Source organism: Coccinella septempunctata, chromosome 3 (genome assembly GCF_907165205.1).
Source record: "Coccinella septempunctata chromosome 3, icCocSept1.1, whole genome shotgun sequence".
In the NCBI taxonomy this organism is placed as follows: domain Eukaryota; kingdom Metazoa; phylum Arthropoda; class Insecta; order Coleoptera; family Coccinellidae; genus Coccinella; species Coccinella septempunctata.
The window spans coordinates 3,448,932-3,464,486 of NC_058191.1; the positions used below are offsets into that span (position 1 = coordinate 3,448,932).

At 36.7% G+C, this 15,555-nt stretch overlaps 1 protein-coding gene across 6 annotated transcripts in view; it reads right to left on the reverse strand.

The window, feature by feature from the left end:
- The window catches only part of LOC123309021 (apoptosis-stimulating of p53 protein 2), a 334,262-nt gene that overhangs the window by 35,283 nt on the left and 283,424 nt on the right, over positions 1-15,555 (reverse strand). Inside the window, exon 2 of one of the 6 annotated variants that reach the window (XM_044891863.1) lies at positions 13,370-14,005. The exons of 4 other annotated variants lie outside the window; for them this stretch is intronic. In XM_044891863.1, the coding sequence (XP_044747798.1) occupies positions 13,370-13,969 (600 nt within the window). In that variant the 5' untranslated portion in view covers positions 13,970-14,005. Of the gene's footprint in view, positions 1-10,372; positions 10,401-13,369; positions 14,006-15,555 lie in introns of those variants that run through there. One more of the 6 variants, XM_044891868.1, reaches the window with a different exon arrangement.

Sequence of the window (15,555 nt, forward strand, 5' to 3'; positions counted from 1 at the left end):
TGAGATAGACAAAGATGGCTGTCTATGAAGTCTGCGACGAACAAGGAAGGTCGTAAAATTTTATGGGATTTTTATGGCCGGTTGCAGTTGAAGCTCGCCAGTAAGTACGCGCCTGTAGATCAACAGCTGTTATTTTATAAACAAGATGATCGGACATTGTTTTTTTCATTGTCTTGTATGCGCTGTTGCCAAATCGTAAACTCCGCAGAAAGCGATTTAAATTTCAACACATTGACGGACAACGACGTCTATAGACGTTCAGGTCACTGTGCATGATGTGACGGCACAGTTTTTAGACGTTTATAGACGTCTTCCTATAAACTCGTCTAACATCGACATGACGTTCCTGGACGTTGGAAAAGCGTGATATTATGAAAAAGCGTCACATCGTTCACACATTTTGAATTTTGTGAACCTGAAAGATGACGATCTTGATCGAATCATTCGCTTCGCCATACCGAGTATTCAGCCGCGACACAGCCATTTAGCGTGTTCAGTATTTGTTCAAATGTGAGAGTGTTACGATCGAAAATTACGTAGTTTCCGTGTTAAACTTGCATTATAACTTTCTTACCAAATCTAATGAAGAGAAATTTTACTTTTTCTGTTGAAAAAATGAGAACGCCTTTGGACGTCCATGTCATAAAAAAATGAAGAAAAATGTTCATGTTATGACAATGACGTCTAAAGCCGTCTGTTGTTTATTTTCCATATTCACATCCCCTAAATGACTACTAATATTTTGATGTATATCACTCCAATTTTGAACCATATTAAATCAGTATACATGCGCGTCACATCACAAGCAACTGCCAAATAGGTACTGTCCGTAAATGTGTTAAAACCCCATATTTGAAGGATAATTTTGAATAGTTTCCGCGGTGAATTTGAAAAAATCATGAATGAAACTCATAATTATTCAGTTTAAACTTTCATATGCAGTGATAACCCAAATTGAGGAGAATTCCCTATTCTGATGGGTTTCAGTTCATGAAAAGTATGATTTCAAATTTCAGAAAAATGTTGCTGTGTTGCTGAATGTTATTTCTTCGGGTGAATGATTCTAGCTGTGACACTATAATCTCTTGTCGTTGAACATCAACAACAGAACAAGTTGTTTGTTTTTCCACAGCGAAAGATTTTCAAGACATTTTTTTAAATATCAGAACCTATATTTCGATGCTTAGTGTATGTTCCAGTGGTTATGAATCACCATGTATAATCATTGAATGCTCTCGTTTTCGAGACGAGACGAGACTCTCGTGGGCATCACCAGTTCACTGTTTATTGAAGTTTCAAGAAGATGCCCAATTGACGAATAAAGATTTTCAATCATTGTTAGTGTAATCGAGTTGTTGATAGAACAATAAGACTATTGGTTGAGGGTTTTCTAGGCTGATTCAGATCATCAAAAGTCGTCATCAATAAGGATGACGACAGGAAGCAGAGAAATGCTATGGACCACGAAAATATCGTAGTAGTATTTTCAAAAGAACCGGAAGAATAGGAAATACTCTTTCTGACGAAAATAATGTATTTTTTATGAAATATCTTTGAAATGTCACATTTTGAAATAACCATTTCAACCGCTTCCCAAAAAAAATTATTTCAAGTACTTAATAATGAAAAATAAAAATGGCTATTTAAAATAAAGCGTTTCGTTTCTATTGCACGAATTGGCAACATCGGCTCAAATATGCCTTGATAATAAAGGACAAAAAATTCACTATCTTCATGAGATAGACAAAGATGTATGTCTATGAAGTCTGCGTCGAACGAGGAAGGTCGTAAAATTTTATGGGCTTTTTATGTCCGGTTGCTGTTAGGGCTCGCGTGTACTCAGTGAGTACACGCCTTATGATGGCTGCACATCAACAGCTGTTATTTTATAAACAAGCCATCGTTCTTTTCATTTTCTGGTGAGCGCTGTTGCTAGATCGTAAACTAGAAACGAAGCGATTCAAATTTTAAAACTTCATATTCGAAGGATGATTTTGAATAGTTTCCGCGGTGCATTCGAAAGATTCATGAATGAAACTCATAATTATTTAGTTTAAACTTGCATATGCTGTGATAACCCAAATTGAGGAGAATTGCCCATTCAATAAATGAAGATGAAAAAGATCTTATTCTGAAAAAAATTGAAATGCGCCCTTATAAATTCAATTCAAGACAATATTTGATTTGATGTTGTAAAAGGGATAAAGTTTTGTGATTCGGGTTCAGGAAGATGATTTTTTTGGACTGTGGCATTTGAACTGACCTCGGAACAGACGAATCGAATTTTACCAAGAATGGTACGTACAATAGGCTCAATAGTAATTATTAGGACGTATATCAAAGCTGCCAAACTTCCGGAGTGTTGGCTCAATAATGTTGAAAGCCGTTTGGTCTATCTTCGCCCTTTCCTAATGCTTCATTTTCCAGCTGATTCCATTTGCTACTATCGATCATCATTTTCACAACGGTATCATATTTCACATCCGAAGGCAACGTTCTTCGAATTCATCCTTCATAACCCAAGACAATATTTCTTTGTGAAATACGTGATATCCAGAAAAACGTCAATTTCAAAGGCGGTTCATCACCGCAGATTCCGGCTTTGCGGCGAACCCCAGATAAACCTCGTCGAAAATGATGAACGGCGAAGAAGGCAGAATTAATCAAATTTAATCCGGTACGGGACCCCGGAAACATCGATTTTCCTTTATATTTCGGGCGGGATTCTTCGATCTTTCTCTGGAGGATAAATAAGGATACTTGATTGTGTCGGTCTTTACTTGACTGGAAATCTTATCGAGGAAATTTAAAATCCATCAGGTTGTACGTAATTTTGTTTATTCCATCAAGGATAATCTACTTGAATGTAAAAAAAAACTGTCAAAAAAAACTTTCATAATCATAGAAGAAGATATTTTCTTGAAGCAACTTGATTCGATTCACTAAACGGATTGAATTATAACTCCGGGATATCCTGGATCGTTGAATACTCCAGCTAATAATATGCAGGTAATACTCATAAATAATTGAGTTGAATATAGTCCGAGAGCTGGCAACGATAATCAGCAATAGTTTTGTAATAATACAATAAAGATATCCCAAGCACTGCTTCGTATGAATCTTATGGAAAAACTTCCATTCCAACTCATGAAAAACACCCTGTTTGTAGTTTTTCATCATAATTTGAATATTTTACATAATAGTTATCTGCATGTGTACGATTTACTCAAATTCGATGATTTGTTGGTATGCCCCATCCGTGGATTATTTTTTATGTATTTTTGTAGTTAAACGCCTCTTAAAAATAAGCTCAGCATAAAAATGAATTTGGAAATGTTCAATTGACTTTTTTCGTTCTCAAAATATAACTTTCATTTGTTTCTGATATTCATAAATAGAATATCTGATTATTCAGAATTGTCATTTAGGTACAGATTTATTATTGAATGAACAAAGTCATAAAAGAGTAATAAAAAACGAATTCTTCATTGATCCAGTTATTGAATCTATCAAGATCTATGGTCTTATTCCAGAATGCCTCTCTTATACTACTATTACTAATAGAGAGTACGCAGACAGGTGGATTAGAAGAGGAAGACCCAACAGTGGCCTCCTACATCTCCTGATCTGACACCGCTCGATTTCTTTCTTTGCGGTTATTTGAAGAACAAGGTCTATGAAATAGATATCCTGTTAAAAGAACAATTATTAGATCGAATAAATGAACTGAAATTTATAGAAATCCTCGATCGATTATGAGCCCTAAAGAGGGCCAAAACTGTATAGAAAGTGGAGCAAATTATTTTGAGCACCAACTTCAGACAACTAGTTGTCCATAAAAAGAAGACTCGTTTTGAAGATCAAGTTTTATTTATCAGTTTCAAGATGGCGTACTTTTTCCAACCATATTTGTGTTATATCAATTAAACTTTTTATCATTGTGAATGACAATTTTGAAGGACCGATTAGGGTATAATTGTTCAACAGAATATTTGTTGAAAAAATTGCAATTTCGAATTTCTGAACAGATTTTCATGAAGTGCTCTATTCCTTAGAGGCGTCTGTTCATAAAACAATGATAAATGTTAAAATTATGATTAAAAACTACATACAGGGTGTTTTCCATTACTTTGAAATCAAATAAAGCTTCACTGAATCCGGTCCTGATATTTGTCAAATTTCACTGTTATGTTCAATGCGAACTAACAACTTCAAGCTAAATATAAATTTTCAGTCGAATCGGTCGAGTATTATATAACCAAACGAAAGTTTGAGAAATTTCAAAAAAACCCTATATAACAGAAACGAAGTACCTAACCTAATCAAACCTAAGGCACCCATAAGGGTATTTTTGATCTCATCGCAATGTGCTCTATTCACAGTTTTCATTCGTCCGTGAAACACCCTGTATATCAGACAATATGGAATACATAGTGAATTTTTATTATGTTTCATCTGAAACTATTTAAGCCAAATGTTTCCACATTTAGAAAGTATGAGATTGAAGAGGATGACAAACAATTTCCTTCTGTTGGGTGACCCATAAAAAAGGTACTGGCATTTGAGGACTTCATTCTTGGAGCAGACCTGCAACGGCAAATTTGGATTATAATTTTAAAAATGAACACTTCAGTTTTCATACAGTACTTAATTATTCATCAGATGCATTTTATCTTTGGGTTGATTTTTTTGAATTCAACAACTTATGTAACGTCTTCAGCTTTCAGCTAATTCACTCTTCTCAAGCAACTGCATATTATTATGTGTCAATAATTCAATTTTCTTCCATAGCAAAACTGCAATGCAAATAAGAAGATGAGGAATCCTCTCAATCAGTTTGTATTAACGTTAATTATGTTCATTACAGATTTCCACAAGCGTCATAAATTCATATTTTCGTATTATACAGTGTGGAATATGTCAAATTTTCATGGCCAACCGAATACTTCTATAAAAGTGAATGGAGGATATTTAGGGACCGTTTTCATTTGAATTTATTGAACCAAAAACAGAATTACATATATGAAGGTAAATTTCACTCCGAGATGTGAATTGTCACAGAATAGTTTGATATCTGCAAAATGATGCTTTTCGATAATGAAAAGCAAGAAATTCATTAAAAATGAATTGATATAGAGCTGAACAGAGACACCTTTTAGAAATAAAATGCAAAAGAGAGAGAATGGAGAACCCTACAACTACATCTTATTTCATTACTATACGGGCATATTGTCCCTTTATTGTTCCTCTTAATATTGAGTTACTCCACGTATTGTTTATTTAAATGTTTAGTTCCTATCTAACATTTTTTAATCTTGAAGCCTTCGATGACCTACTGATTTGTTTAGCATAATTATATTCATTTATCTATAAGGGTTAAGTTATTATTTCTCAGGTCAATACTTTTTTGTTCGAAAAATCTAGGTGTAGGTTATGTCTTATAAAGAATATTCAGGGAAATGAAAATGTAAGATATAAAAAAATATGACCCCACTGAATAATTAGTCATGTCTCTTGCATTAAATTTTGGAAAAAACAAATTACAGAGAACTCTGTGATACATTTTACTTGCACTCCAATTACCTTGATCACGTTCGAAGCTGTTACCTAATATCACATCGGCAAACTGCCTCCATTCATTAAGGATCGGGATAATGAAGGTCTGTTGCTTATTCAGAAATTTGGTTTGAACATATGGGTCCGAACAGAGGCTGCCTCATGCAAAAGCTTTCCGGGAAATTGTGGTTAAGTAATTTGCTAAAACACTGGGCCAATTTTTGTAACGACGCCAACTATGGTGGTTCAATAGTAACAAAATCTGAACATGGGTTTACAATTAATTTAGCGGCCGCAGTTTCTGAACATGTTCGTTTGCTCAAAATTGTGGGTATTCAGATGTTTCCGCGTCGTAATAGTTTCGGCTGAGTTCATAAGCAGTATTTTTTCGAAACGAATTGGGGTTACAAGGGGCATGGGCGTAGTCAGGATTTTTTCTGGAGGAGACTGGAAAGCTCCATGCAGTTTTATGCTTGCTTGCACGGAGGGATTCCAAAATAAACAAGCTACAGGTCTTGTTTTACTAGACGTCGCCAGAGCATTCGACAGAGTATGGCATGAAGGATTAATATACCTATCCTATAATATGAGATGTGCGGGATATTCGATCAAAATGCAAGTTGATCAGGAATTATCTCAAAAATAGAACATTTTACGTGAAAGTGCAAGGAGAATGCTTCACAACAAGAGATATAGAGGCTGGAGTACCCCAAGGGTCAGTACTTGGGCCACTTCTGAGCAACATATACATTCACGATATTCCGAAGAATCCAAGAACCATGTTAACGTTATATGCTGACGACACAGGCATAGCAACTCGACATCGCAACCCAGCAGTAATAGAAGAACGAGTTGTACAAAAAACGATTGACGAAAAAAATGACTGCATTGATGCATCGATGAATAGACTCTACCTTCTGATAGGAAGAAGAAGCCACATGTCGAAAGAGACAAAATTGAAAACAATCAAAGCCGTTGCTAGACCTCAACTGATTTATGGATCAGTTGCCTGGGGTTTCGCGGCAAAGAGCTATATCAAAAGAATTCAGACCACTGAAAACAAGCTGCTACGATGTGAAATAGATGCACCTTGGTTTGTCAGGAATAGACAGATTTATAGGGACCTAAAATGGTAAACCATAACGGAATTCAATAACAGAAAACAGAGAAATTATTCGAAACAGCGAAAAACCATCCGAATCAAGAACTCAGCAGAATAGTGGACTACGACCCAGAGGAAGACAAAAGGAGAATGCGAATTTACCAAAGGAGACCAAGAGATCAATTGAAAAGAGATTAAAATAAGAACAGAAACTTATTGAAAAATCCAATTAAATGATATTCAATAGAGGATAAACACATAAATCCCAGCACGATAGTGTGCGATAAGAAAACCGACTAAGAGATGAACGGTTTATAGGCAAATGCCCGGAACCAATATTCAAGAAGCAGTTAAGGGTTTTTAGTGGGTCTCGAGCTCAGGAGAGTGAGAATCCCCACACTTGTTCCTCCTCTGCAGAAGGTGGTTCGTCTGACTTGCAGATTTTTCCCCTGCTACACCAAAAAAAAAAATGCTTACTTGCTCGAAAATTTAGTCAATTTGGGACCGTGAATTTTAGTGGGGAATGCGTGCATATCCTAGTCCTTACCTGTCTACGCCCATGGCAAGAAGGTGACAAATTCAAACTAATTTTGAATGTTTTCGAGTAATCTGATATCTGCGAAATTTGAAAAATTGGGTACTTTGGATTAACACAACTCTGTTAAAAGATCCACAGGTGTCACAGATTCAGCTAGTTATTCTGAAAGTAATCTTGTTTTTCCAGGGGTGGCGCGGCTCATTATGAAAACTCAAAATGGCTATATCTTTTCATCATGGCAGAATCTAAAAAATAGTATAGAAAAAAAGTGCTTCTTTTGATTTCAAGAATCTACTGTTAAAATATATGTACGAGTCAAAGACTCACCCTGTTTATGATGCTCAAAAAAAGATTCAATTTTAAGATTTGATTATAATTGAAGTTTGTATCGTCAAAATTCAGTAATAAGAGTATCAAACCAGGCGTGATGGACTTAGTTTTTTGTAGAAAATTCTATCCTTCGCAGGCTTTCGATTGCAGGGAAAAAGGTTTAAACTCTTGACCAGACTGGGTCAAAGTTTAACAGCGAAGATCGATTGCGATAATACTTCATTTTCACCTATGATGTGGAGAAAAGCGAGGTGTTCCTAAATGATCGAGCTACAATCGATGCCAGGCGTGCTACACCTGATGCGAAATTCGAACCTATTTCATGTCCATTAGATCGAATTGCACACGCCATTCTCTCTGATATACCTCGCACACTGTGCCGAGTGTGGTATTTTGATATCCACTCAGATCGCAAATGAACGCCACATTCCAGATAAAACACTTTTCCATGAATAATGCTTGTGAAAAGAGCTAGCTATTAAAAACATACAGGAAAAACCAACACAGTGATTATATCATCAATAGAATTCAAAACGGTTTATTCAGAAACGATAGCACTAGCTAACATTGATATTTTTGGCCATTATTATACAGGGTGTATGTTAAGGGGAGGCTTTTTTTTCAACAGGAGGTAGAACTGGTCAAAATGAAGCGTTTCACCAAAAATCACCTATACAAAACTTTCAAAATGACAAAGTTGAAAAAAAATTGAAAATAATCACTAAAATAGATCCTAATACTACCCTAGACCGTGATCAGAATGGAAACTTAGGATTGCCGAATTGTTGTCATAATTTTTTAGTAACTTACACGATTTTATGAAGAGGCTCATTTCGATACCAACTGACAGAAAAACCTTAGGACACAAATGTAAAGAATAGAATACCTAATACTTCCAAATCTCACCAATAAAATTGGTCTAAATTATTCACCAATTTTTTCACAATGGGTATCACAATCTTGTTCGAATACTCCAACAATCGTCGTCAAAATGGGATGAAATGGGGAAACATCATAGCACTTTTTCAGCATAAATAACATAGAAATAGGTACAAAAATTTCTTATGACAAATTTCCAACAAACGAAAAAGATAAATCGCTTCCTGGATCCGAATATCTGGAATTGCAACACAAATTTCCAATAACACGGGGGCTTCAATTCCTGCATACCAGTTAAATTGCCTGAAATTATTGAACGATGGTTTTAAGCCACAACGATTCTGTTGAATTAAAGTGTCGGCTAGCGGTAAGGCACTAGGACGCGAAATTATCCAATAAATCGAACGTTGCAACTGAGATCTACTGGAATCGAACTGATTAGAACGGAAATTACTGTTAAACGAGCAGCGGTTGCAGTGAATGGGAAAATAGGAAGCCACTCATGAATACTGCGGATATCGTAGGTTCAATCTTCCACGGTATTAGTTCTCAAATTTGAAAGAGAGACCATTTTTAATAATTTGGTGAAAATATTCTTGCATCCGAGGTTATTTAATTAAGAGGAGTTTATACCACGGGACTTTCTCGCCATCCGTATAAGGCGTAAAGGGAGAAAGACTACCAGAATGTGGGGTGTTGCCAGAACACTTGAACGATAAGTAGAAGTTACGAATATTACGAATAGTTTCCACTTTCGTCGAAAAGTTGGCAGCCCTTAAAGAACGTCGTTTTTCAATTTCACCAGGATACGAATTGTAGCCAATGGCGAGACTTTTCGAGACATTTTTTCATGTGGAAATTCATAGAAGAGATAATTGCACCTCGGAAAGTTAATAACATAAATGAATATTTGTTTTTCAATGAAAAAAAATTCCCGTTTGACAAATAAAAAATTTCTGACTTTTCGAGGTCACTGGTTGAATTGAATTATAATGATAACCCCATATAAATTAGTGGTTTCTGACATTAGATATTCATTTCCTCTTTTTGAACTGAGCACAAAAACGGTGTCCCATTGTTTTGATAAATAATAATTTTCTAAACAAATTTCAACAAAATTTTACATTTCAAAAACCAAATCTTTCTGTAGCTGTAATTGTAGCGATATAACAACTAGGACTACATCAGAAAAATTATCCAAAATGGAAAGGACTTGAAATTTACGTTTACAACAACTATATGAACCCAGAAAATTTCACTCCGGAGCGTTGTTTTATTGTTTATAGTTTCTAGTTTTCTACGTACTTGATGGGTATACCCTACTACCTAATTCAGCAGTGAAAAGAGTTATATTTTTTAGCACTGAGAACGAGCAACAACTTTTTGTCGGTGTTTTTCCAGGATATATGCCAAGATAGAAGCGGGCGAATGCATAAAAGCTCGAGAATACTCAAAATTAAAATTATTATTTGACGCTCGAGTGTGAGGCTTTATTTTCCTAGCGCATAAATTAGGCCTTGGAGGCCAAACTGGAGCTTGGAACACCAAGTGAAGAATATTTTAATTAGTTCATTTGTGTGGACGAAACAACGTAGGAGGACGAAATAAAATTTTCATGAGTTTCAGTGGAGGAAATTAAGAAATCGAGGAAATATCCCAAACTGAAAATTATTTACTAAAATAGTTATTTTCCTATCATCGTTGACGTTCTGTCCATAGAAAGATGATAGAATTTAATTTACTCTATAATATTTGCGTGCGGGAAAAACCCCTGCTAATCCATTCCCGCACGCAAATGCGTGCGGGAAAGAAATAGCAGGCGTTTTTCCCGCACTCTTTGGGAAAGTGACTCTTTGCAACTTGGAATGCGTGCGGGAAAAAGGTTGAACGCGCACGCTTGTAGAAAAAAAAACATTTGCTGAGGATCCTGGAACTCTACCTCCAAACAAAAATATTATCATACCTACCAGTTTCGGATGAACATTGAGTGATTTGACGACTAAACTCACCTGAAAAAAGTAACAAATGATAATAAAAAATTCGGATTCGTTAAAAAAAAAACATTAAAAAAAGGAAAATTTGATATCATATGCTGGTTTATGTTAGGATGGTGAACTACTATACACGTTTCATTACATTCAATTCATTTGGAGAATATCGAGGAAGAAATATGAAAGAAATCTAATTTGCAATAGTCTCGGCAGTAGTACTGAAACAAGGCCATTCATTAAACGGCATTTTTGGTGCAGAGTTCCTCGCCGATGCTTTGCGGGAAATGACACCGAATCTGTCAACACAAGACGTAACAATATTCTCGTAACGCGTGGCCATCGGTTCGCATGCCAGTTGCATCAAGGGATACGTCGTGAAATGCCCTTTTAGACAGAAGAGATCTAGTGGATTTTGAAGATTAGATGGTAGAAAGAAAAAAAGATTCTACGATGTAGGTATGCACTTTCAGCGGTGGGGAAAGCATCTGCAGGTTTTCAAAGATGTAAAAAAAATCGTCAGGTGTAGGTACATACTCGATCGTCTCAGATTGAGATACTGTATATGCCTTACGTGTCTCTGATAATAAATTCATGTTAATCTGACAGTTTGCGTGGTGGGGCTGTCCTACGGAAGAGTTAAAATGGTAAAAAAAAATTTTCGAGCGTTTCAGATATTTGGAGGATATGTTAATTGGACCCAAAGGAACTACTTTTCAAAGGAACTGACAATTTGGACCTGACGCAAGGTCACAGGGGTCCTTTGAAAATACAGAAAAAAATCGATACTTGTACACACTAGAGAGTGTCACATTTTCATAGAGATGGTTAATCTGATTGTTACAGACGTGTTGACTCATTAATCTGACAATAATCAGGGGGTTTTCTTAATCTGACAGTTTGAAGATGACAACAAGGCATTTTTTCGCAATATCTCCCTTCCTTCGCCTCTAATTGTTTATGTAGCCATCATGAACGTTGTAGATAATTCTATATAATTCTATACAACTTTTGTCTGCAGCAATTTTATATACTCTTAACCGTTTTCGAGTTAGAGGGCGATAAGGGTGAAGAGCTAAGCCACACATGCGAAAGTACAAGGTCAATGTAGAAACCCAGTCTAATGTACATTCATCGCCATATATTTCGAAAACGCTCCAACGTAGAAGAAATTGCTTCGCACAAAATTTGTAGAAAATGTTATGTCTTACAACTTTTATAATGATTTCGAAAACCGTTTGAAGTCCAGGGGAGGGGATAGTTCAAAAAAACTGATTTTTGTGAATTTTATGGCCAATTTTTATAGTTTCGGCTTGCTGAAACTGCCAGATTATATTTTTTCTGTCATTCTTGAATCCTTAGCTTAAAAAAAAAGCCACCGCGCTCGATAATGTACACGTAACATTTTTTTTTTGCAATTTTGGTGCCCTCCCACACATTGCCGTCACGCTTAAATTATCAAAATAAGAGAATATATAGTTTTCAGCATGTAATCAACCACATAAATCTCAATCTGACACGCTCGAGTATGTACAATGATCATTTTTTGTTTTGCTTTTCTGGTAGAGGTACTCTATAGGGTCCAAAGTATCTCCCCTTATATTAATCTGACACGTTAATGTAAATCCCGAATTTCGATCTTGGGCTCCCCAACTGTAGCCCCAACGTGGATAATTGGAGTGCAACGTTCTTGTAAAGAGGATTCTTGAGTTCCTGGAGATTCCGTTGTAATGACAGACCATAAACTGTCCCTTTTAAAGAGGCACTAACTACAGAGCCGAAGCGTCTGCATCATCGATGCACTCCTCAAAGCTGCGTGTCAGTTTGCATGGTAGTTTCATCACTCCCGGGATCACTCCCTATATCATAAAATTGGCCTTTAAGAGCCACGACAACGGCAAGGTTAGTGCGCTGCTGCACTTCTTTGGCAGAGTAGTTCCCGAGGTAGTTCCATTAGAATTTTAATAAAGGACTAAAAATTTCTCTAACCCAATATAGGCAGAATGTATACGGGTGAGTCTTATTATTATTATTATTCAAACCGGGTTCGTTGTGGCTCGGACAGACTTTCGAGAACTGCGACCATGTATCTTTTGTTCTCTATCCAACTCATTCGTAGGAACCCAAGGAGATCAATGGTGCTGATAAAACCGACAACATCCTAATGGGCCTTGGCCGTTACCTCGTGAGTATCCAGGACGGGTTTCCCCATATGAATGGTTTTTAGACCAGCCAGATCTGGAGACTTGCATACCATGTGTTCAGCTGTTTCTGCTTCCGATCTACAAAGCCTACAAATCTCATCTGCCTTGTCAACATTCCCACCATCATCCGAAGCTCAGCTCGTGACAGCTTCAGCAAAACTGCTAAACAGCTTTACCAAAACTGCTGAAGCTGTCACGAGCTGAGCTAAGCACCAGAAAACTCTGGTGTAGGTCGTTGAAATAATCACGAATTTTTTTGAGTGATTAAGTCCAGGAGTGTTTCTCTAGAGGGTTATTCAATTGTTCAGCTCCCATTGTTAGACCGCTGCCTTATATTGGTATTCATCAAGGTCACGGAAAGCCTCAGGTCCAGCAGTTGTTAACCTTGAAGCTCTTTTCGCAAGTTTATCGGCTTTTCCATTTCAATCAACACCACAATGTCCTGGTACCCACAGTAGAGTCACTTTATTGACTCTGGCCAGTTGCTTTATGGTATTACGGTACCCCCATGTCAGCAGAGATCTCCGGCATTGTGATTCCACCATGAAAAACTATTATTTATAGTTCCATCTCACAAACGGTTAACCTAAAATGGCTATATCTTTTGTCAGGGCCGAATCGGAAAAAATTGGTTTAGGAAAATAGTTAAAATATGTATACGAGTCGAAGACTCACTCTGTATAAATGAACACATGAAGTGTAATAATTATACATAAAACAGAATGATGAAGTGAGACAACATCTAAAACACCATCGATGTCTACGGGCTTACCTTCTCCAAACTGCTCTTATTCTGGTCCCTATTTCTTCGCTCTTTAGTGTTCGGAATATCACTGATCGGTATTCCAATTTCATCGAAAAGGGTTGACTCTGCAGCCTTCAGAACTTCTACCTTCTTATTTTCATTCGTTACGTCACCGCCCGATTTGAAATGAAACGAATTCGTTTGGCCGGATAATTTTCTCAGGGGGTTATATATTCCGATGGGTGAACTTCTACAAGAATCCGAACTGGTCGAAGAATCGTTCTTCTTTTTGTCATATTCGTTCGACGTTACGTCGGAAGGTGAGGATGAAATGCGCAGGCATGTATGTGCAGGACTTTTTCCAATTGCTGAACTTTTGGTATTGTTCGAGGAACATGTCAGAACAGTTTTATCTGCTGTTCCCGCGGCTTGAACGGGCCACTCAACATATGAAGGGTTTGTTACGGCGCAGTGCCCAATTTCATGCACCTCGGTTTTCAATCTGACAGTTCTCCCTGGTTTAGGTTGGTTTTCCCTGTTCGTTATTTTCAAGGACTTTTCGTTTGATATTATCGTTGCCTTCCGAAATATGTTGGGATCAGAAGGTTGACACACACAGGCCAACATATTTATCACGAACTGAAGCCATTAAATGTCATGTCACTGAAAAGATAATGAAATTATAGCAATGGTCATGGGATCAATTGAACACAATTCAGGTGGAGATGCAATATCCGAGAATAATTAGTCATGTCGAGTGCCAAAGCCATTTTTGTAACTTTCTATCATGATGACTGCCTAGTTTGATCTTCACCTGAACTTATGTCCAGAATTATTGTGATAACTTAAGGTTTGATTTTCATTGACCAGCATGTTTAGGATGTTGCGCATTGCGAATGTGTTTGTTGTTATTCAATTTTGTGTACCTAGTCTATTTCAACATCATGCCCATGAACCTGGACAGCAGAACTTTCAGAAGTTCTGAGCAGTTTAGTTTGTGAGCACCAACGATTTTTCTCCTCGAAGGGCAGTTAAGTAAGATATTCTGTAGTTTCTTCGTCATTTCAGGAGTCTGCATGTAAGTATATCAATGATGTCTAATTTGTGTGAGTTGTATTCACGTTTTTTATTTCTTTCGAGTGTGTATTTTCGGATAGCGCACCTGCTCGTGAGTGTCCTAGCGAACCAATTTGCAATTGCTGGAGCATTTGACACTGTCGACCACGAGCTTTCGTGTGTTAAACTAATTTTCTACGGTTTCGGTGTAGAAGCATCTTATATCTTATCTGTTTGAAAGATTTAAGAGGGTTAGAGTAGAGGTTATGTTTTCTAATATTTCCCCTGTGACCTCTGGTGTTCCGCAGGGTTCAATTCTGGGACCTATAACGTTTTCAAACGACGTGATAACGTCGTTTTATTCACATGCTCGGATGCGAGTTTCAATCATCCCTCTGATGTTGACGTAGCAGTAATAAAGGTTAATGCAGATTTGTCGAGATTGATGGAGTAGTCCAATGCCAACAATCTTCAGCAGATCATCCTGAAGTGTGGCTCATTGCCACTATTGGATGAGTAAATTCCGTGCGTTTAGTGCTGTAGGAATCTTGGCAACATTTTTGACAGATAACTGTGGTTTGCTGAGCATGTTGCGCTGCTCGTAAAAAGTCGTAGTTTGATCTAAGAGATCTGTATAGGAATCGGCGTTTTAATAGGGAATATACATCCTTTTTTTATGTAAATCAATCTTTGTGAAAAACTAAAAATATTTAATATCCTTCATTTTTCACTGGGGATATGAAATGTTTCATGCTCCAAATGGTCATAATAAAGTACTCCGAAGTATATGCCATCATTCGATTTTTGTATTTAGTCTGTATATATTCAGAAAGGACAACCAGTTCAGTTTCTGAATCTTTTTTCAAGCCACAATAATGAGTTGACTCCGCCATAGTATTATCTATCTCATTTGAGATTTTTTATTTGTCTCTCCATGAAAACTCACTACTTCAAATATGCTGGAAGATTTTCATCATAACCATTCTGAGCATAAAACACTTCATATCTCAATAACGATTCATTTTAAGACAAAAACTGAAGAGCCAAAATGTTCCTCGTTTCACAATAAGAATAAGATTCTGCATAAAAAATGCAAATTACCTATTCAAAAAATCTACTTGACCTTGAAAACTAACTTCAAGATCAAATCGAAGGTA